Source organism: Lipophrys pholis, assembly GCF_963383615.2.
Source record: "Lipophrys pholis genome assembly, chromosome: 9".
NCBI lineage: Eukaryota > Metazoa > Chordata > Actinopteri > Blenniiformes > Blenniidae > Lipophrys > Lipophrys pholis.
The window spans coordinates 362,081-382,711 of NC_137639.1; the positions used below are offsets into that span (position 1 = coordinate 362,081).

Sequence of the window (20,631 nt, forward strand, 5' to 3'; positions counted from 1 at the left end):
CTCTGGTGAGGAAGGTTCAGCCACCACAGGAGGAGCAACAACCTTCAGGACCAGAACAAACACTTTGACCCACTTCAAGCAACAATTCTCCAGAACCACCAAACATGGACTTAACAACCAGACTGAGGAGAGCACAGCTGAGAAACTTATGAAGTCAACTTAGTGCTAACTTAACTGAGTGTTAACTTAACTGAGAGTTAAGTTAGCACGAAGTTAAGTTAACACTCAGTTAAGCTAACTTTGTGTTAACTTAACTGAGTGAAAACTTAACTGAGTGAAAACTTAACTTAGTGCTAACTTAACTTAGTGCTAACTTAGTGTAAACCTAACTTAGCGTTAACTTAACTTAGCGTTAACTTAACTTAGTGTTAACTTAGCATTAACTTAAGTTAGCCTTAACTTAACTTCGTGTTACCTTAACTTAGCGTTAACTTAAGTTAGCGTTAACTTAACTTAGTGTTAACTTAAGTTAGCATTAACTAAACTTCGTGTTAACTTAACTTAGTAGCTAACTTAACTTAGTAGCTAACTTAACTTAGCGTTAACTTAACTTAGCGTTAACTTAACTTAGCGTTAACTTAACTTAGCGTTAACTTAACTTCGTGTTAACTTAACTTTGTGTTAACTTTACTTAGTGTTAACTTTACTTAGTGTTAACTTTACTTTGTGCTAATTTAACTTCGTGCTAACTTAACTTCGTGTTAACTTCACTTAGCGTTAACTTAACTTAGTGTTAATTTAGCGTTAACTTAAGTTAGCGTTAACTTAACTTAGTGTTAACCTCACTTAGCGTTAACTTAGCATTAACTTAACTTAGTGTTAACCTAACTTAGCGTTAACTTAGTGTTAACCTAACTTGGCGTTAACTTAGTGTTAACCTAACTTAGCGTTAACTTAACGTTAATTTAACTTAGTGCTAACTTAACTCAGTGTTAACTTAAGTTAGTGTTAACTTAACTTCATGTTAACTTAACTTCGTGTTAACTTAACTTCGTGTTAACTTAACTTAGCATTAACTTAACTTCATGTTAACTTAAGTTAGTGCTAACTTAACTTAGCGTTAATGTAACTTAGCATTAACTTAACTTAGCGTTAACTTAAATTAGTGTTAACTTAAGTTAGCGTGAACTTAACTTTGTGTTACCTTAACTTAGCGTTAACTTAAGTTAGTGTTAACTTAACTTAGGTTAGCATTAACTTAGCGTTAACTTAACTTAGCGTTAACTTAACTTAGTGTTAACTTAACTTAAGTTAGCATTAACTTAGTGTTAACTTAGCATTAACAATGTAAACTTGAGCAGCGTCCATGTGCAGCCGTTACCTTTGTCCACAGATGCTGCCGAGTCCTTCCCTCTGTCTTCTCCACCCGTTTCATCCAGAGAGTCATAAAAACAAACTGAGACAAAGGAGGAAGTGGATTAAATTACAATGTGTAGCTGAGCTCAGTAAAATATAATCCACAGTCTTACCTCGGGCAAGAATTGAAGACATTTTAGGTTTCTGAAAAAAAGAGAGATAAAATCATTTAGTAGTGAAACATGAAGCAAGACAGCAAAGAGTGTCTGAAACTTTCTCCTGCAGCTGTTGCATTGTGGGGGTTTTTCCAGCCTCCCCCTGACAGCGTGAGGATGCCAGTTTCATTTCAGCATCAGTCGATCTCAGCTCAGGTCTCAGTGTCGTGTTTGGCTACTCTGAAGAAGTTGGGCGGACTGGAGCCTCAGGTGGGCCGGTTTTGGGCCCTGGGCCTCATGTTTGACGCCAACTTCTCGACGGAGGTGAAGCTGAAGTTCTGCCAACTGTCGGCCACACCAAAGCTCAGACCTTCAACCTCGGGATTGTCGAGGGCGTGCAGACTGTTTCACTCCTCTTTGGCGGAGAGGAATTCTTGAGGTCAATAATGAGAGAAGCTCTGAAGCCCAGAAGAGTTTTTCTCTTCAGCATTAACTTTGAAAAGAAAAGACTTCAGATGCAGTCAGACCCAGATGGCAATGTGGAGGGTTTCTGAGACTCTGAGAATAAATCCATGACCTCCTTGATGTTGACAAGCTGCTAAAACAAAGCAGTGTGAAGATCGGCATGAGTTTGTTCAAAACATGGCGATGAGATGTCTTGGAACATCGCCAAGATTACAAATGTCCCTCTCATAATGTTATGGTGTTTATTTACTGGAGTTCATGAAGAGAGTAGAAGATGGGCCTGTGATTAGTTTTAATGGACATCATGTTCAACAAGAAGGTTTTCCTTTTTTGCTTTCGAATTTTAGTTAATCCAGTAGAAAAAAACGACATGAAACTGGCTTAAATACATAAATACAAACATACAAAGATGTTTGAAATGTAATAATCGCTTAAAAAACTCCCTAAGATCCAGAGGAGATGTTTTAGACCATTGAAATTGTGCAATGTGTCAGGGGATAAAAAGATTATAATCGATTATAAAAAAGAGTTGAAGTAGTAAATGACTTAATTAAAAAAAACAATAACAACAACAGTTTGCACAAAAAAGAGATGGGGGAGCTTCAGTTTATTTTCTATGCCTGTAAATCCTGTTTTCCCTCCTGTGCAGCCGAGCTGCACAATGGAGCCGAGTCCAGAGCTCTCTGGCTTCAGGAGGACGTCTTCCACTCGCTTCATGAAGGGACTGAGACACAATGAGGGACTTTACTTTCATTCTGGGTCTCATTAGTTTTTCCAGAAAGTTTCTCTGCAGTGAGAAACTCCTCCTGTGATTTGAACCATGAAATATTGAGGCATTTTATTGAAACCTGTATATAATATCTCTGAACAAATAAATAAAATGTATGAAGAAAATGAAGAAGAAACCAAAAGGCCACTGAAACCAAGCTCAGAAGCTTTACTCTGACATAAACCCAAAACATGGGATGAAACGTGACTCCTGAGAAGATAAAGGATTCCAAACCTCTTCCTTCCCAGTCTCCTCCTCTTCAAAATCCTCACTGTAGTGCGGTGAGCCTGCGAGGACCAGAGAACAGACGCAGATGAAGGTAGGCTGACGGACCTGAGCTCCTTCAGGGTTTGTGACTCACCTGGAGACGGTCTGCTGCTCTCTGGGACTCCAGCTTCATCGCTCTGCTCCTCTGCCTTCCTGCAGGAATCAAGACGTTAAACTCTCAGTACAGGAGAACATCGACGAGAGATTCCTGGGAGGAGGATGAAGCTGTGGTTTGCCTGAGGTTGGTGGAGCCGGTGGAGTCCAGCTCCCGGTTCAGTTTGGAGTAATCGATGGTTGATGAAGCTCCTGCTTCAGGCTGGGAGAAGAACCGGGCTTTCTCCTCCTCTTCCTCCAGAGTGTCCAAACCCACACTGCTCCTCTTCACCGCCGAGTCTGCAGGCAGAGACAGGAGGCTCATGTTCAGGATGTTTCAGGACATCAGGAGTTCAAAGTCAAACAAGTTACTTCATCTGCTCGTCGAGAACGTCCACTTCAGGTTCTTAAATGAAAGGGTGGCCCGCAGCAGTTTCACCTGTCCAACCAACTCAGGATGGAATTGGTCTGTGTGCGGAACCTCAACTAAAGTGTGTTTGGCACCTCTGCATTAAATAGTTAAGATGGTTTAAACAACTAAAGGCAGATTCATCCTCCATACAGAAGGACGTCATTTTCTTCGTCCAGACGGAGCTGGCCATAGAAATTTGGTTCGGATGTTCCAACCGTCCGGGTCAGAGCCGCACTGCCATGTGCTGTGCATGCGTGTTCCAGCTCGCTAATGACCATCAGTCATCATTTAATCCTGTTTAGAATGAAGCCTCTTTTTGATATGAGCGCGGAGTTACGTGATGCACCTGAATGCATCATCACTCAGAGCTGTCAGCTCCTGCAGTTAAAACCAGACCAGCAAGGCGGCTCGGACACAAGCGCTCTCTTTTATTACTGAAACAGTTCAGAGAAATCTGTTTCTGAAAATATTGGAGGCGAGAAATAAGCTGTGCAGTTGAAAAATTAAAACGTTGGAAATTTCTACTCGCTACACTACGGGAATTTGGATTTAGAGAAAAGGACCTCTCCTGGATAAAGATCCTGTCCACCTCACCCAGTGCCTGTGTTAAAACCAATGACCAAATGTCCTCAAGGTTCACTCTTGAGAGAGGCACCAGACAGGGGTGTCCACTCTCACCATCTCTCTTTGCTATTTCTATGGAACCACTAGCAGCAGCCATCAGACAGAGCAATAACATAGAAGGAATACCAACAGTAAATGTAACACATAAAATATGTCTCTATGCAGATGATGTGATACTTTTCCTGCAGAACACACAGACGTCTCTTCCAGAAACAAAAGGGTTAATAGACAGGTTCTCCTCAATCTCAGAATATTCTATAAATTGGAACAAATCAGTCGTCTTGCCTATTAACTCTGTATTCCAGCACACACCGAACACCCCACTAAAACCAGGGAACATCAAATACCTCAGCATTAACATCTCAGCCAAACTCTCAGACTTGGTGAACTTAAACTACACCCCCTTATTAAAACATTGGAGGAGGACCTCACCCGATGGAGGACACTCCCTATTTCACTTCTGGGGAGAGGAGCAACCATCAAAACGATGGTCCTGCCTAAAATGAACTCCATCTTCTCAATGATCCCAACAAAACCACCAAAAAGCTGCTTTAACACTCTGGATTCTCACATCTCAACATTCTGATGGAAAACAAACCATCAGGTAGAAGTTTAAAAACACTCCAGAACACCAAGGACCAAGGTGGCTTAGAACTCCCAAACTTTATACTCATTATCTGGCCAATAAAGTACTTTATGTAGTAAAATGGATGAATCAGAAACCCTTAGATGAAGGCTGGCTAGACATTGAGAAAACCTTGTGTGAAGATCTCCAGACCAGAGATCTTCCCTTCTTCAGTCCTTCATCGAAGAACCCAGCTTTACAATACAAGCTCCTTCACAGAGTACTTTACAATACAAGCTCCTCCACAGAGTACTTTACAACACAAGCTCCTCCACAGAGTACTTTACAATACAAGCTCCTTCACAGAGTACTTTACAATACAAGCTCCTCCACAGAGTACTTTACAATACAAGCTCCTTCACAGAGTACTTTACAATACAAGCTCCTCCACAGAGTACTTTACAATACAAGCTCCTCCACAGAGTACTTTACAATACAAGCTCCTCCACAGAGTACTTTACACAGGACAAAGGATGTTCAAGATGGGTCTGACTCCCACTAACATATGTTCAAACTGCACAGGTGATCCCCTGATACTATCGTTGTATACACACGTTGTATAAACCTGGTAATTCAGATTGTAAAATTGGAAATCTTCTCTGAGGATCATCACACATACTTGACATGTTACAGTGAATTTACCGGAGGTTTCTGAATGTTCGACCCCAGTTCAGGTGACTCACCGTCTGCTTCCACTGCTTCATCCCTCAAACGGAAATCTCCTGGAGCTTCATCCTCTTCTCGAATGGGCGGAGTTTTCCTCAGAGACTCTCTGAAGGACTTTCCCAGTCCAGACAGTCCTGACACAATCACAGAGAGAGATTGTTGTAACCTCATGAGTCCATCTGAGCAGAGTGTGGCTGGAAACACACCGAGTGTAGAAACTGAAGCTCGGTTCTGAACCCTGGTCCTCCAGGCTCCTGCAGCCTGTTTTCACAGCTCTCTGCTCTCATCCAGCAGGACCGTAGAGAAAACATGTGGAATACTGTGTGCTGAGGGCCCGGTTGAGAAACACTGATACTTACTACACCAGTGGTTCTAAATCAGGGCTCCACTTTGTCTATTTTATGGTTCTCAAGGTTAGATTTGACCAAGACAGAAAAAACCCCAAAAAACCCTTTGAGATTCAAGACCTGACTGAGGAAACAGCCCCCTGTTTATAGCTGAAGGTAAATGTGTCTGCTTTCACGCAGATGTTTTCACAAACGGATCTGCAGCATTGATAGAGACAATCTAGATCAGGCCTGTCAAACATATTTTAGTTCAGAGGCCAAATACAGCCCATCTCATCTGGAGAGACTTTAAACATTAAACCTTTCTTTGATGTGGAGCAGAGCATACACTTTCATAAAACCAAACAATTATGACAGAAAATGACTACAATTTCAATGTAAAGACAATTTTAATGAAACCTTCTGGTGCAAAATGGAAGGAAAATAAAAAAGAAACCTCTTAATACTGCCTCCTCCTGTCTGTTGCGTTATCCGGTTTACAGGCTCCACTGACTCCTGACTGAGATCTACACAGAGTTCTGGTTTCAAACAGTTCCATTGTAGAACCTCAGTTCAGGGTTCACATGTCATCCTATTTGATCTCAAGTTGAGGCGAGCCAGAAAAATGATGGACGCTAACATATAAATAATAACCAGGTTAAAACTTAATAATGTTTAACTGCAGAAAATACCAAAGAATTCAGAAAATATTCACATTTAATGCACTTTTCTTTTTATGTATCTGGTATCAAAAGAAGAAAAACCTTAAAGTCTTGAATGAGATTTTTAGACAATGTGGTCCCTCTGCTGGCCTCTCCCCTGGGGCTGGCCTCTCCCATGGAGCTGGCCTCTCCCCTGGGGCTGGCCTCTCCCATGGGGCTGGCCTCTCCCCTGGGGCTGGCCTCTCCCCTGGGGCTGGCCTCTCCCATGGGGCTGGCCTCTCCCATGGGGCTGGCCTCTCCCATGGGGCTGGCCTCTCCCCTGGGGCTGGCCTCTCCCCTGGGGCTGGCCTCTCCCCTGGGGCTGGCCTCTCCCATGGGGCTGGCCTCTCCCATGGGGCTGGCCTCTCCCCTGGGGCTGGCCTCTCCCCTGGGGCTGGCCTCTCCCCTGGGGCTGGCCTCTCCCCTGGGGCTGGCCTCTCCCATGGGGCTGGCCTCTCCCATGGGGCTGGCCTCTCCCATGGGGCTGGCCTCTCCCCTGGGGCTGGCCTCTCCCCTGGAGCTGGCCTGTTCTGGTTTGACTCCTGCTGTGTGGATTTTAAAGGAGCGTTTAAAGAGAAATGTGAGGATGGAGTTTAAAGAGATTACCTGTTAAATCCTTAAAACTATGAGACTCTTCTGCTTTTGATATAACATCAACTGAATTAGTGAAAGCAAGAAGAAAGATGGCTGTGATGAAGAGCGCTGGGTTATATTAACTGTACAGCTAAAGCTGCTACGAACAACACATTAGTGGAGTGAATCAGCTCGTTACAGAGCTAAAGTACTCATTTTCATCAGAGGCCACTCCACCATGACAGGGCCAGCTGTTATTTTACCTTAAAGTTAAATAACATGGGGTAAATAAACATTTTAATTGTTTGTGTACAGTAACTTCCAGAATATTGAGCGGAACTGTCTATAAGCCGCATGCACCAAATTTAAAAAAAGAAAAAGAAAGAAAAAAAAAAGAAAGGTTACGTGATGCACCTGAACGCATCACCCATATATCTGCTGCATGAACCTTGTTAACATACATTTCTCTCCAGTCAAAATATGAAAACCTAAATCAACCTTTGATTCAGCATCACGTCATCATCGTAGATCAGAAAAAGGAAAGCATGTAAACACAGTCCACTGGGACTGCCCTCTGCCTTCCAACTGTGGGATCATTTTTCTTGGAGGTTAAACTTAACACACTCAACTCTGATGGAATTCTGGCACCAACATGTTTGTGATTATAAGTTCTCCTTTCACTTGCTTTCCTCTGCATGAATTTCTATTCTCAGAAATGCATGTTGGTGTTTTGTTTCCATTTCAATTCAGTTACTTCCCACCAAAACTAAGGTTCCACACCAAAATGGAAAATGCAGTTTATTGTTACTCCTGGCTTGCAACGGACTACCACTTGACGTTCAAGTTCTCTTGTTCTACATAAAATGAAATGTGGCCTGGGTTTGGCCCCCGGGCCTCCAGTTTGACAAGTCTATGCTAATATCTCCATCCTCACATTGACGTGGCCGACACCATCAAACTCGGGACACAACCAGGGAAGGAGAGGATGTGAGGACACGGAGCTGCTCAGGGACTAAACTATAGGGTCTGGGATGTTCAGTGACCATCAGGACGTCTCTCATAGGGCTTTTCCACCAAAAAGAATCAGGTTCTAGTTCAGGGCCGGTGCCAGAGCCAGTTCTTAAATGAGCACCACCAAAGAACCGGTTCTCTTTCCACCGTTAGCGGAGCCAGTAGAGCTACGTCACTGCGTCACTCCAAAACGTGACACGTCACTGATTTAAACAATGTGGCGCTGACAGCCTCATCCAGGAACCAGGAGACGGACTGTACCAGTGGTTTAGTCCAGGTCGCTCCATCTAGTCTGACCAGAACCTCTGAAGCACCAAAGAGCCAGAAGACATTACGTCTCTTCTTGTCTCTATTGGTGTTTGTTCACGTCCGTCTTGCTTTAGTCCGGAGCCCCAGAGTGGACATAGAGGGACAAATAAATAACGTGTGGATGAGTTTGGGTCTTATTTTTCAACATGTGGGCGTTACATAGTGGATTTCTGCTCCTTTCACTTTATTTCTGGGAGTGTCTGAATCAAATGCTTCAACATGGAGGAATGGAGGTTTACAGTGATAGACCGCTGCTCTGAAAACTGTTTCCATGGTAACCTAGGTAAACACTCTGATTAAAGCTCTTTCACATGAAGCCGTTAAAAGGCTCATTTTATACCTATAAAATCCAAGCTTTCATTTACAGTAGTTTGTAGTTTGTTTTTTAGTTGCTGATGAACCAAAAGTATTCATTATAAAGAAGTTCTGTGGGTTAGAAAATAATATTGGAGCGTCTCGGAGCAGAGTGGGGCAGCCTCATACTGCCTTGCTCAGCGGCTGCAGCACCTCAGCCGGCGGTCAGAACGCGAAATAAGACCTGGAGTTGATGTTAGTTATAATAATGTTACCATGAAAAGTGTGAAAAATAAACGACAATGAAAAACTGCTTCTAAATTATAGCCGCGTAGCTGACTGACAGCGGAGAACGGCGGCGCTCTCGAGAGCCACGGTTCTGCGAAAGCGAATTAAATAATCCCGTTCCCTCGTATTATTAACTTCAGGGAACGACTTATTATATCGTTCCCACGTGTATTTTTAAATTTTTTTCTCTATAACCACTCTGGGACTCCGTGTTCCTGGAGTTTTCAGCCTCGCTTCCGCCTTGAGGTAGCGATACCTCCAGAGATACCTCCAGAGATACCTCCAGAGATAGCTCCAGAGATAACTCCAGAGATAGCTCCAGAGATAGCTCCAGAGATACCTCCAGAGATAACTCCAGAGATAGCTCCAGAGATAGCTCCAGAGATAACTCCAGAGATAGCTCCAGAGATACCTCCAGAGATACCTCCAGAGATACCTCCAGAGATACCTCCAGAGATAGCTCCAGAGATAACTCCAGAGATAACTCCAGAGATACCTCCAGAGATAGCTCCAGAGATAACGCCAGAGATAACGCCAGATATAACTCCGCCCCCAGCCGATGACGCCTCGGGTCCCTGTCTAGCTCCTCTTTGGCCCAGCAACGAAGTGGAGCCAGCGTAGCAGCAGTTTAGCCCGGGGTCCGCCCGGGGCTTCCACTGGTCCCCCCGGGGCTTCCAGTGGACCGCCCGGGGCTTCCAGTGGTCCGCCCGGGGCTTTCAGTGGTCCGCCCGGGGTTTCCACTGGTCCGCCCGGGGTTTCCACTGGTCCGCCCGGGGTTTCCACTGGTCTGCCCGGGGCTCCGGTCTCCGTCCTGACAGGGACCGTCTGACTGAGCAGACGAGGCTCTCCGGCTCTCCGAGCTCCAGTCCCTGTGAGTCAGAAGCGACTGAGCGGGTTCATCCGGAGCTCTACAGCAAGGTTTGGGGACAGGCTTATCTAAGTTCTCCACATTCACATCTTCAGGCAGCAGGAAAGGAAAAAAACAAAAGTGTTGATCATATGGTGGCTTTTTCCAGTTTGATCCAACACTGACTAGATGTGATCTGAACTAAACATCCTCGGACTGAGTGAGCCTTTTCAAATTAGTTAATGCGGTAAACATTGCCGTTTGGATCTCAGAACTACCAGTGGGTGACAGCAAAGGTGCTGGATTAAAGATCAATTCAAGGGTTACTTCTGGGTAAGACCCAGCCCAAGACGGCAACATAGACGAATAGCTCCCGAGCAATACTCCATTAAATTCCCCAAATTTAATGCTAAAATGCAATTAATACACATGAAATAGAGCTGCAGAGAGGAGGGAGAACAAGAAGGACAGGAGCTAAAAATCTGGCAGAACAAGAACAAAGAAACACGGATGAGAAATGTCTGAACCAGAAGCAGGCGAAGCTGAAGCAGCAGACATGATACCAGCAGGTCTGAAAGACAGTGTTAGGACAGAGTGAGCTGAGCACAGCTTAAACTGAAATTAAAGTTAAATGAAGGAAGAGTTCCAGGTCTTTATGAAAAGTCTTAATCAAACGCTCACAACAGCTCACAACGAGTTAGCAACAGTGTTGCCAGAGTTACCTTGAACAAAGTAATCTGATTACTGATTACTAGTTACTCCTTTAAAAGTAATTTTGTTATTTTACTGATGACTTGTTTTTAAAAGTAAACAACTTAGATTACAAGTAACTTTTTAGTTACTTTCAGCAGCTGTTGACAACACTCCCCACAGTGTAGCTGTGGCCTGAGAGTAACGCGTTACTAATTAACACATTACTTGCATCACTGGTGAGCAACGCCATCCTGGAAGGAGCCGAGCCAATAGAGCCTGGAACATGGAGAGCATCGACGCCCTACCAGACTGTGAAACTACAGAGGATACTGCAGGACAGACTGACAGATCAAGAAGGGAGAACAATATTTAGCCTTAACGAAGAGACGGAAGGAAGCTCAGCGGCACAACTCATTGAACAAATTCTGAAACCTGAGCTCACCTTATCAGCAGAAACAGACCTCCAAAGACAGCGGGTACCCCAAGCTTTAATTCAACAACTGGACACTGATAAACCCCCAAAGTCACTAGTGGTGAACTCTTTACAGTACACAACAAAGTAGAAGATACTGAAGGAAGTGTGGAAAAACCATAATTCAACACCAAAACTGCCCCTTTTTTGACCACAATTACACCACAGAGATAATTCAGAGAAGGAAGGAATATTTCAGCATTAAGAACGTTCTTGAAGAGAGAGGAATCCACTTCCAGACTTTCCTGGTGAGGATCAGAATCCACTGAGAAAGAAGAGCGCAGACAGACGACGGCGTGCAGGAGGCTGCAGAGGAGGTACTGGAGGAGGTATAGGAGGAGATACAGGAGAAGATACAGGAGGAGGTACAGGAGAAGATACAGGAGGAGGTCTAGGAGGAGGTGCAGGAGGAGGTACAGGAGGAGGTATATAAGGAGATACAGGAGAAGATACAGGAGGAGGTACAGGAGGAGATACAGGAGGAGGTACAGAAGAAGGTACAGGAGGAGGTATAGAAGGAGATACAGGAGAAGATACTGGAGGAGGTACAGGAGGAGGAACTGGAGGAGATACAGGAGAAGATACAGGAGGAGGTACAGGAGGAGGTACAGGAGAAGGTACAGGAGAAGATACAGGAGGAGGTACAGGAGAAGATACAGGAGGAGGTATAGGAGATACAGGAGAAGATACAGGAGGAGGTACAGGAGAAGATACAGGAGGAGGTACAGGAGAAGGTACAGGAGGAGGTACAGGAGAAGGTACAGTAGGAGGTCTAGGAGGAGGTATAGAAGGAGATACAGGAGAAGATACAGGAGGAGGTACAGGAGAAGGTACAGGAGGAGGTACAGGACGAGGTATAGAAGGAGATACAGGAGAAGATACAGGAGGAGGTACAGGAGAAGATACAGGAGGAGGTACAGGAGGAGATACAGGAGAAGATACAGGAGGAGGTACTGGAGGAGATACAGGAGAAGATACAGGAGAAGATACAGGAGGAGGTATAGAAGGAGATACAGGAGGAGGTACAGGAGAAGATACAGGAGGAGGTACAGGAGAAGGTATAGGAGAAGATACAGGAGGAGGTCTAGGAGGAGGTGCAGGAGGAGGTATAGGAGGAGGTACAGGAGACGATACAGGAGGAGGTACAGGAAGAGGTATAGGAGGAGGTACAGGAGGAGGTAGGGCTGGGCGATATGGCCTCAAATCAAGATCATGATATATTGAGCAGTTCACCTCCATAAAGATAAATGGACGATAACTACTCCACTGCGCAAAACAATGTTTGGCCACTAGATGTGGCAGTTATATTGATAGTATGACTCCCCTGGACCTATTTATTGCCACTTTAAAGGACTGTAAAACTACACTGTCTGAAAATAAATGAAAAAATTAAGTCCTTTTAGCTGTTTACATTTATTGAAGAGCTGATAAACACAGATTACCTGAAATGAGAACGACTGAATACATTCAAAAGTATAAAATAACTTAAACATAAATTTCCTACAAACACAAAGTATTAAAAATACAATCTCTTATGAACAAATTCTAAATATGGATATTACAAAGAGCTTACTGGAAAATGGCCACATTCAAGTTGTCAAGTAATCAGGTTCTCTATAACGAGAGAAACAAGTTGCATCTCTTGTAAACTGCAGGACATGTAGTACACATGCCAGGCCTTTAGGGGCGCTGTGACACACCAAGCATACCAAAAATGCAGAAGAAGACAGACCACATAGAAATTTAGAAGTAGACTCCTGCTCATAAACCACTTTATAACTCTAGTTCTATAGATCTATGGCCCCGCTCCTCCTGCTGCTACCGTGGTCAGTAGCTTCTGCAGCTCCACCGGCGCTTGTAGTCCCTCATTGTTGTGGTGATTAGGGGACGTTGCGGACTGTGGTTGGGGTAGGAGGGGAGCCATTACTTCATCTTTTTTCAACAGATGATCATCTTTGCCGACTTTGCCACGAGCCGGGGTTTTCGAATTTCCCCACTCTGGGACCCGTGTTCAAAAAAAACGTTTTCACGCTTCTAAAACACCGCCTCTTCTGGATGATAGGCCAAATACAGCTCGTTTAGGTTAACCGGCTTGCTCGTGTGGATGGCCGCTTAAAAACCGAATGTACCGAAATGGGCAAAATGACGTCTGTAATTTTCGTAAATTCCGGTATCGGTAAATTTTCGGTTTATCGCCCGGGCCTAGGAAGAGGTACCGGAGAAGGTATAGGAGGAGGTACAAGGGAAGGAAACCGGAGGAGGTATAGGAGGAGGAAACTGGAGGACGTACAGGAGAAGATACAGGAAGACATACAGGAGGAGGTACAGGAGAAGGAAACTGGAGGAGGTATAGGAGAAGGTACAGGAGGAGGTACAGGAGAAGGAAACTGGAGGAGGTATAGGAGAAGGTACAGGAGGAGGTACAGGAGGAGGAAAACGGAGGAGGTATAGGAGAAGGTACAGGAGGAGGTACAGGAGAAGGAAACTGGAGGAGGTATAGGAGAAGGTACAGGAGGAGGTACAGGAGAAGACACAGGAGGAGGTACAGGATAAGATACAAGAGGAGGTGTAGGAGGAGGTACAGGAGAAGGTACAGGGGGAGGTATAGGAGAAGGTACAGGAGGAGGTATAGAAGGAGGTGCAGGAGGAGGTACAGGAGAAGACACAGGAGGAGGTACAGGATAAGATACAAGAGGAGGTGTAGGAGGAGGTACAGGAGAAGATACAGGAGGAAGTATACGAGAAGATACAGCAGAAGGTACAGGAGAAAGTATAGGAGAAGACACAGGAGGAGATACAGGAGGAGCTATAGGAGGAGGTACAGGAGAAGATACAGGAGGAGATACAGGAGAAGGTACAGGAGACGATACAGGAGGAGGTATAGGAGAAGATACAGGAGGAGATACAGGAGAAGGTACAGGAGAAGATATGGAGGAGGTACAGGAGAAGATAAAGGAGGAGGTATCGGAGGAGCTACAGGAGAAGATACAGGAGGAAGTATAGGATGAGGTACAGGAGGAGATACAGGAGAAGGTACAGGAGGAGGTACAGGAGGAGATACAGGAGAAGATACAGGAGGACGTAGAAGAGGAGGTACAGGAGGAGGTATAGGAGAAGATACAGGAGGAGGTATAGGAGGAGGTACAGGAGGAGGTACAGGAGAAGGTATAGGAGGAGGTACAGGAGAAGATACAAGAGGAGGTGTAGGAGGAGGTACAGGAGAAGGTACAGGAGGAGGTATAGGAGAAGGTACAGGAGGAGGTATATAAGGAGGTGCAGGAGAAGATACAGGAGGACGTACAAGAGGAGGTACAGGAGAAGATGCAGGAGGAGGTATAGGAGGAGGTACAGGAGGAGGTACAGGAGAAGATACAGGAGGTACAGGAGAAGATACAGGAGAAGATACAGGAGGAGGTATAGGAGAAGATACAGGCGGAGGTACAAGAGGAGGTACAGGAGAAGATACAGGAGGAGGTACAGGAGAAGATACAGGAGGAGGTATAGGAGGAGGTACAGGAGAAGATACAGGAGGAGGTACAGGAAGAGGTACAGGAGAAGTTACAGGAGGACGTACAGGATAAGATACAAGAGGAGGTGTAGGAGGAGGTACAGGAGAAGGTACAGGAGGAGGTATAGGAGAAGGTACAGGAGGAGGTATATAAGGAGGTGCAGGAGGAGGTACAGGAGAAGACACAGGAGGAGGTACAGGATAAGATACAAGAGGAGGTGTAGGAGGAGGTACAGGAGAAGGTACAGGAGGAGGTACAGGAGGAGGTATAGAAGGTACAGGAGGAGGTATAGAAGGAGGTGCAGGAGGAGGTACAGGAGAAGGTATAGGAGAAGATACAGCAGAAGGTACAGGAGAAAGTATAGGAGAAGACACAGGAGGAGATACAGAAGGAGCTATAGGAGGAGGTACAGGAGAAGATACAGGAGGATGTACAAGAGGACGTACAAGAGGAGGTACAGGAGAAGGTATAGGAGGAGGTACAGGAGAAGATACAGGAGGACGTACAGGAGAAGGTATAGGAGAAGATACAGGAGGAGGTATAGGAGGTACAATAGAAGTTACAGGAGGAGGTACAAGAGGAGGTACAGGAGGAGGTATAGGAGAAGATACAGGAGGAGGTACAGGAGAAGATACAGGAGGAGGTACAGGAGAATGTATAGGAGAAGATACAGGAGGAGGTACAGGAGAAGATACAGGAGGAGGTACAGGAGAAGATACAGGAGGAGGTACAAGAGGAGGTACAGGAACGCTCCTGCCATGGCAGCAGGGCCGACGCTCAGGACACCGCTAAGTGAACCAAACTGAAGCTACAGGAGCTTCAAAAGAGATGAAGGGCGAGCTCGGTATGTGAGTGAACTGAGATGAAGAGAATAAGACTCTGAAAATAGACAATCTGGACAAAGACTAACTGCAGTCTTCAGAGTTGCTCCTGAATTAGATCTAAGTTGCTTTTAATGTACAAACAAAATAAGATGGTTATGCACAAATATCAGTGGACGAGACAGGGAAGGCAACAGGCGGGTTCTAAACAAGGCCTCAGGCAGTGACGGCTTTCCAATAGAGCAGTACAAAACATCTCAAAGCCACTCTATCATAGCATCTTTAACTGGATTATGAAAGAAGGTAAGAACCATCATCATGGAAAGAAACAATCATCAGTAATCCCTGAAGAAAACAAAGATCAGGAAGACTTGTGTAATTATAGACCTAATCGATCCTAAATGTGGAGTATAAAATATACATTTCGTCTGTAACCGATTTGAGACTTTCAATCCTAGATTCAATTGATGAAGGTCAAACTTGATTTCTATCATACTGACAAACACAAGACAACATGTTAGTTTTCATGTACGGCCACTAGTTGGCACTGTTGTTTGTTTCTGCAATGAAACCACACACACACAGAGCAGAGAACAATGAGCTCCAAACATTAACAACTGGAGAACATCGACGTTCTAGTGGACAGACCACCAAGTTGGATTGTTATTATGGTGACTGTCAAAATAAAAGTACCAAGTCCAGGAGAATAAGGACTGGGAGTCATGACACCAAGGAGGAAACATTGTTCTGATTGGCTCTACTGAGCATGTGCAGAACAACTATTCACTACAGCCATGGTGCTCATGCACAGTAGCAGCGTTTCAGAAAAGTTCCTTCCCCCCCATTTTCAACAAGAGATGTGAAGTTTTTGCGTTTTCAAAAAGGTTTTATTTTCAAGGGCTTCGAGCACCGTCGTCGAGTAAACTGACCCCCAAACCACAACGATGGTTCTCTGTCTTCAATTTGAAAAGGTGGATGTTATGAAAACTATTTTTCAGTAGCTCTCACCCTGGATTTCTTCCTGCTGGGACCTTTTGGCTTTGAGAAACCTGCGTTTGGTCGCCTCTGCTGGTGGAGATGAAACAGAGAAACAGAGAAGGACGAGTGAAACGACGCAGTGTCAGTAGTGCTAATCTGTGTCTTTCATGTCACTGCATGCTGCATTGTTTTATAAGAAAGCAACAGTAAGGGGCCTGTCACATTCTTCTGGGGGGGTTGGGGGGGGGGGGGTTCATGCTGCATTTTGAGACCAAACCGCCTGGAAAACATTATGCAGTTCCACCAGCTGCTGGTTTGGGGGCGCTGTCGCCTGAAACTATCACTAAGCAGAGAGGAAGAAAAGAAGAAACACTGCTCATTGATTGGTTTGGATTGAAACAGGAAGTCCCGCCCCTTTAGTCTGTGGTGGCTAGGCTCATTTGCTCATAGCTAATGGGTAGCCACAAATAATTACAACATATAGTCAGAGCAGATATCAAGGAGTCTTCCTCTCTACTTCTTCCTCTCTACTCCACGTCTGGCTGCAAGATGTTTTCCAACCTTTTCTTTCTGAGTCTGCTTGGCGTGGTTTGCTTTGTTTGTTTACTACCCAGAATGCATTGCGCTGTACATCACATCCTCTCACCCCGCCCGCTGGAAAGTCGGCAGATATGAGAACTGAGATCGATGTTTTCAAGGAGACCAGAATTTCCTTGTTAGACCCAGATCAGAGTTCAGGGGACTCTGGTCCAGATCAAACTGGGAACTGTGAACGCACCTTAATAAACAAAACAACAATTCAGCAGGAAATCAAAGCAGTGAACATACTCTGTGAGAGGGGATATGTTTTAATGTGTGAGGCAGCTGATCTGAAGCTCATTTGTAAAAGTGAGGAAAACCCCGCTGCTATGATCTTAGACTGAGCGGCTTCAGGCTGGGATTTAAGAGTCCACAGCTTTTCAACAGATATCAGGAGCGGGACTATATCAGCACAGCAGAGCTTGAACCCGTGAAGCGAGCATGAGCTTCAGACCTTCAGGACACGAGAAACACTTCCCCGTTTCTCCTGACTGCTGTCTGAATCTAAAACTATCAAAGAATAAAAAGTAAAAGATGGATAGAAAACAAGACTAAATATTCATGGGTGTTTCCTCTCACCACTCTGGATCCTTCTTTTAACTTCCTGACACTCCTGGAGCTTTCTAACTCAAGCCACACCCAGGACATTAAATCATTTATTTCTCAGCATACTGCTGCTCTTTAGTGTGTAGAGAGCATCCCCGGACACTCTCTATTCTCTCACATTCACGTATCATCATATTGTCACCTCTCTCCGTTTCTCCACTGCTGCGTTGGTCATCTTGCCACCACGGCGCTGCGGCTTCTGGAGCCGATCTCTGGCTGGGTTTACTGAGCAGCTGCTTGTCAGGACCGCCAACATCCAACGAGTCATCTGAAACAGACTGAGAAGGAAACGAGCTCAATCCTGCTTATCTTTTAACAGCATTATCTTTAAAGAAAACTCTTCATCGTACTTTTAAAATATGGGAACATAACATGCAGTCTGTGCTTTTAGGACAGTCGCAGTAAATAGTTTTACTGCACATGCTCAGTAGCTGGATAATCAAAACAATGTTTTTCATCCCTGGTGTCATGACTCCCAGTCCATATTTTTCTGGACTTGGTAGTTTTATTTTGACAGTCACCATAATAACAATCCAACTTGGTGGTTTTATTTTGACAGTCACCATAATAACAATCCAACTTGGTGGTTTTATTTTGACAGTCACCATAATAACAATCCAACTTGGTGGTTTTATTTTGACAGTCACCGTAATAACAATCAACACAAAACTGTGCGTTTTCACTGAAACGACATTGTGTAAACAGGGTCTAAGAAAAAGTAGAGACCAAACTCCACAATCCCTGGTTAGATTCCAGTAAACCGAACAGAGGCAGGAAGCGTCACCAGCATCACCTTCTCTGGCCAAAACATCCCCCCTCCAACCCGGGGGTTAAAACTAGGGCTGAACGATTAATTGCATTTGCGATAATATCGCGGTAAGATAAAACGGGATTTTCTAATCGCATGGGCTGCGATTTGACTACTGGCGTGATCTGGTCATGTGACGACTTGCATGTCCTGCGCCGACATATATGTCGTGAGCGAGCGGAGCAGAGCAGCAGTGAGAGAAGTCAAGTGAACCTGCTGCACAATGGCCTTGTTTTTAGGGATGGAGCCGATCCGATCCGGGATCGGGTTCCTATATCAACGTAATTCACGGATCGGAAATTTCCGATCCAACCTGCAGAGATTTCTGCTCCATGGTCCTGGTCTGATCCATGGTCCTGGTCTGCTTCATGGTGCTGAAATGATCCCCAGTGTTTCCCTGCTGCTGCTCTGCTCGCTGGCTGCAAACTGTGGACTGGATTTCCTGAAGGGAGGCGGGTCTCAATGAGACCAGGAGGAATGAGGCAGGAAATCCATTCCACAGTTTGCAGCCAGCGAGCAGGCTAGGGAAGTAGCACTGTGCTATCCAACTTTTCATGGCAACATGTTGCTGTTTGGAGGGATTTTACACTCAAAACACCACAAAGCATCGCAGCAACGTGAATGTTTGCAAAGCAACACAGCAACTTGGATGTTAGCAAAGCAACACAGCAACGTGAATGTTTGCAAAGCAACACAGCAACGTGGATGTTAGCAAAGCAACACAGCAACGTGGATGTTAGCAAAGCAACACAGCAACGTGAATGTTTGCAAAGCAACACAGCAACGTGGATGTTAGCAAAGCAACGCAGCAACGTGAATGTTTGCAAAGCAACACAGCAACGTGGATGTTAGCAAAGCAACACAGCAACGTGGATGTTTGAAAAGCAACACAGCAACGTGGATGTTAGCAAAGCAACGCAGCAACGTGGATGTGTGCAAAGCAACACAGCAACGTGGATGTTAGCAAAGCAACACAGCAACGTGAATGTTTGCAAAGCAACACAGCAACGTGAATGTTTGCAAAGCAACACAGCAACGTGGATGTTGGCAAAGCAATGCAGCAACGTGAATGTTTGCAAAGCAACACAGCAAAGTGGGTGTTAGCAAAGCAACGCAGCAACGTGAATGTTTGCAAAGCAACACAGCAACGTGGATGTTAGCAAAGCAACACAGCAATTTGGATGTTAGCAAAGCAACACAGCAACGTGGATGTTAGCAAAGCCGTAGTCCAGCAGGGCGGCGCTCTGCAGCCAGACCTCAGTGTTTTCAAACTCCAGCTCTGGGAGGAGAACAGCTCTGACATCAGAACAATGAGCAGCAGCTCCTCCAGGCTGTCAGCAGGAGATTCACACCTCCGTGAAGCTGCGTCCTACTCCACGCTAAACTCCCTGAAAATAGTCCCAATGGTTGGAGCTGCGTTAGAGCTGGAAACATTGTGTTGCTGCTGCCTTGCTCAAGAATTTCCCCAGAAATTAATAAAGTCATTCTGAGCTTTTAAAGATAGAACTAGTTTATTATGAGATGATGACGTCACGCAGACCCCCACATTGTCCACATGGAACTAAAATACTCTGTACTGCTTCCTTTACTGTCCTGATACTAACCTCAAGTTGTTTTTTGAGAGAGTACATGTATACATTAGTACATTTCATACTTTACTGTAGAGAGGAGTTTATTTCAGCCTCATATAAAGTCAACAATAATGATAACACACAGTACTTATTAAGTTTACAACTGTAATTGAAGTAGAAGATAAATAAACTGTCTTTCATATGAATACATGCTTCATTTGACTTTATTTTAACATAAGCCGAGCCTATAAGAAAGAATATAAACCTGATATTCTTTATTATAATACACATTGATTTATTGCTTGTGTTTGTTGAAAAATACATGAGAAGAGAACCTTGAAAAAATAATTGCTGATTAAATCGCAATATTGAGGCAAAAAATCGCAATTAGATTGTTTTCCAAAATTGTTCAGCCGAAGTTAAAATGTTTCCCCAACTCACCTTCAACAAATCAAACTCCTCTGAAAGACCTGGTTCTACCACCTCAGGAACATCGAACTCCTCTGAAAGACCTGGTTCTACCACCTCAGGAACATCGAACTCCTCTGAAAGACCTGGTTCTACCACCTCAGGAAACACTCGCTCTGGCTGATGCAGAGAAGCTTGTCCATGTCTTTGTCTCCTCAAGGCTGGTTACTGCAACGCAATCCTCAACAGGATCTTTAGCTAGAGTCTCCAGAGACTACAGTAGATCCAGAACCAGGATCCAGAAACTACAGTAGATCCAGAACAGCCACCAGGATGTGGTCGTGCTAAAACACGACCACATCCCGACCAGGTCTCCGTCTTCACCCACCTGTGCGTCCATGGCCACACACCCCTTACCTTCAGGAACTCCTCACCCCCCAGAACTCTGGCCATACCCTGCACTCT

General features: G+C 44.8%; 1 protein-coding gene across 1 annotated transcript in view; it reads right to left on the minus strand.

Annotated features, from left to right (window-relative positions):
• The window catches only part of cep162 (centrosomal protein 162), a gene marked incomplete at its 3' end in the record, with an annotated part of 42,877 nt that overhangs the window by 20,620 nt on the left and 1,626 nt on the right, over nucleotides 1-20,631 (minus strand). The window contains exons 3-10 of the mRNA XM_080472431.1: nucleotides 17,522-17,657; nucleotides 16,225-16,281; nucleotides 5,390-5,506; nucleotides 3,189-3,345; nucleotides 3,047-3,105; nucleotides 2,920-2,972; nucleotides 1,470-1,500; nucleotides 1,322-1,396 (exon numbers count right to left, since the gene is read on the minus strand). Coding sequence (XP_080328557.1) covers nucleotides 1,322-1,396; nucleotides 1,470-1,500; nucleotides 2,920-2,972; nucleotides 3,047-3,105; nucleotides 3,189-3,345; nucleotides 5,390-5,506; nucleotides 16,225-16,281; nucleotides 17,522-17,657 — 685 coding nt within the window. The remainder of the gene's footprint in view (nucleotides 1-1,321; nucleotides 1,397-1,469; nucleotides 1,501-2,919; nucleotides 2,973-3,046; nucleotides 3,106-3,188; nucleotides 3,346-5,389; nucleotides 5,507-16,224; nucleotides 16,282-17,521; nucleotides 17,658-20,631) is intronic.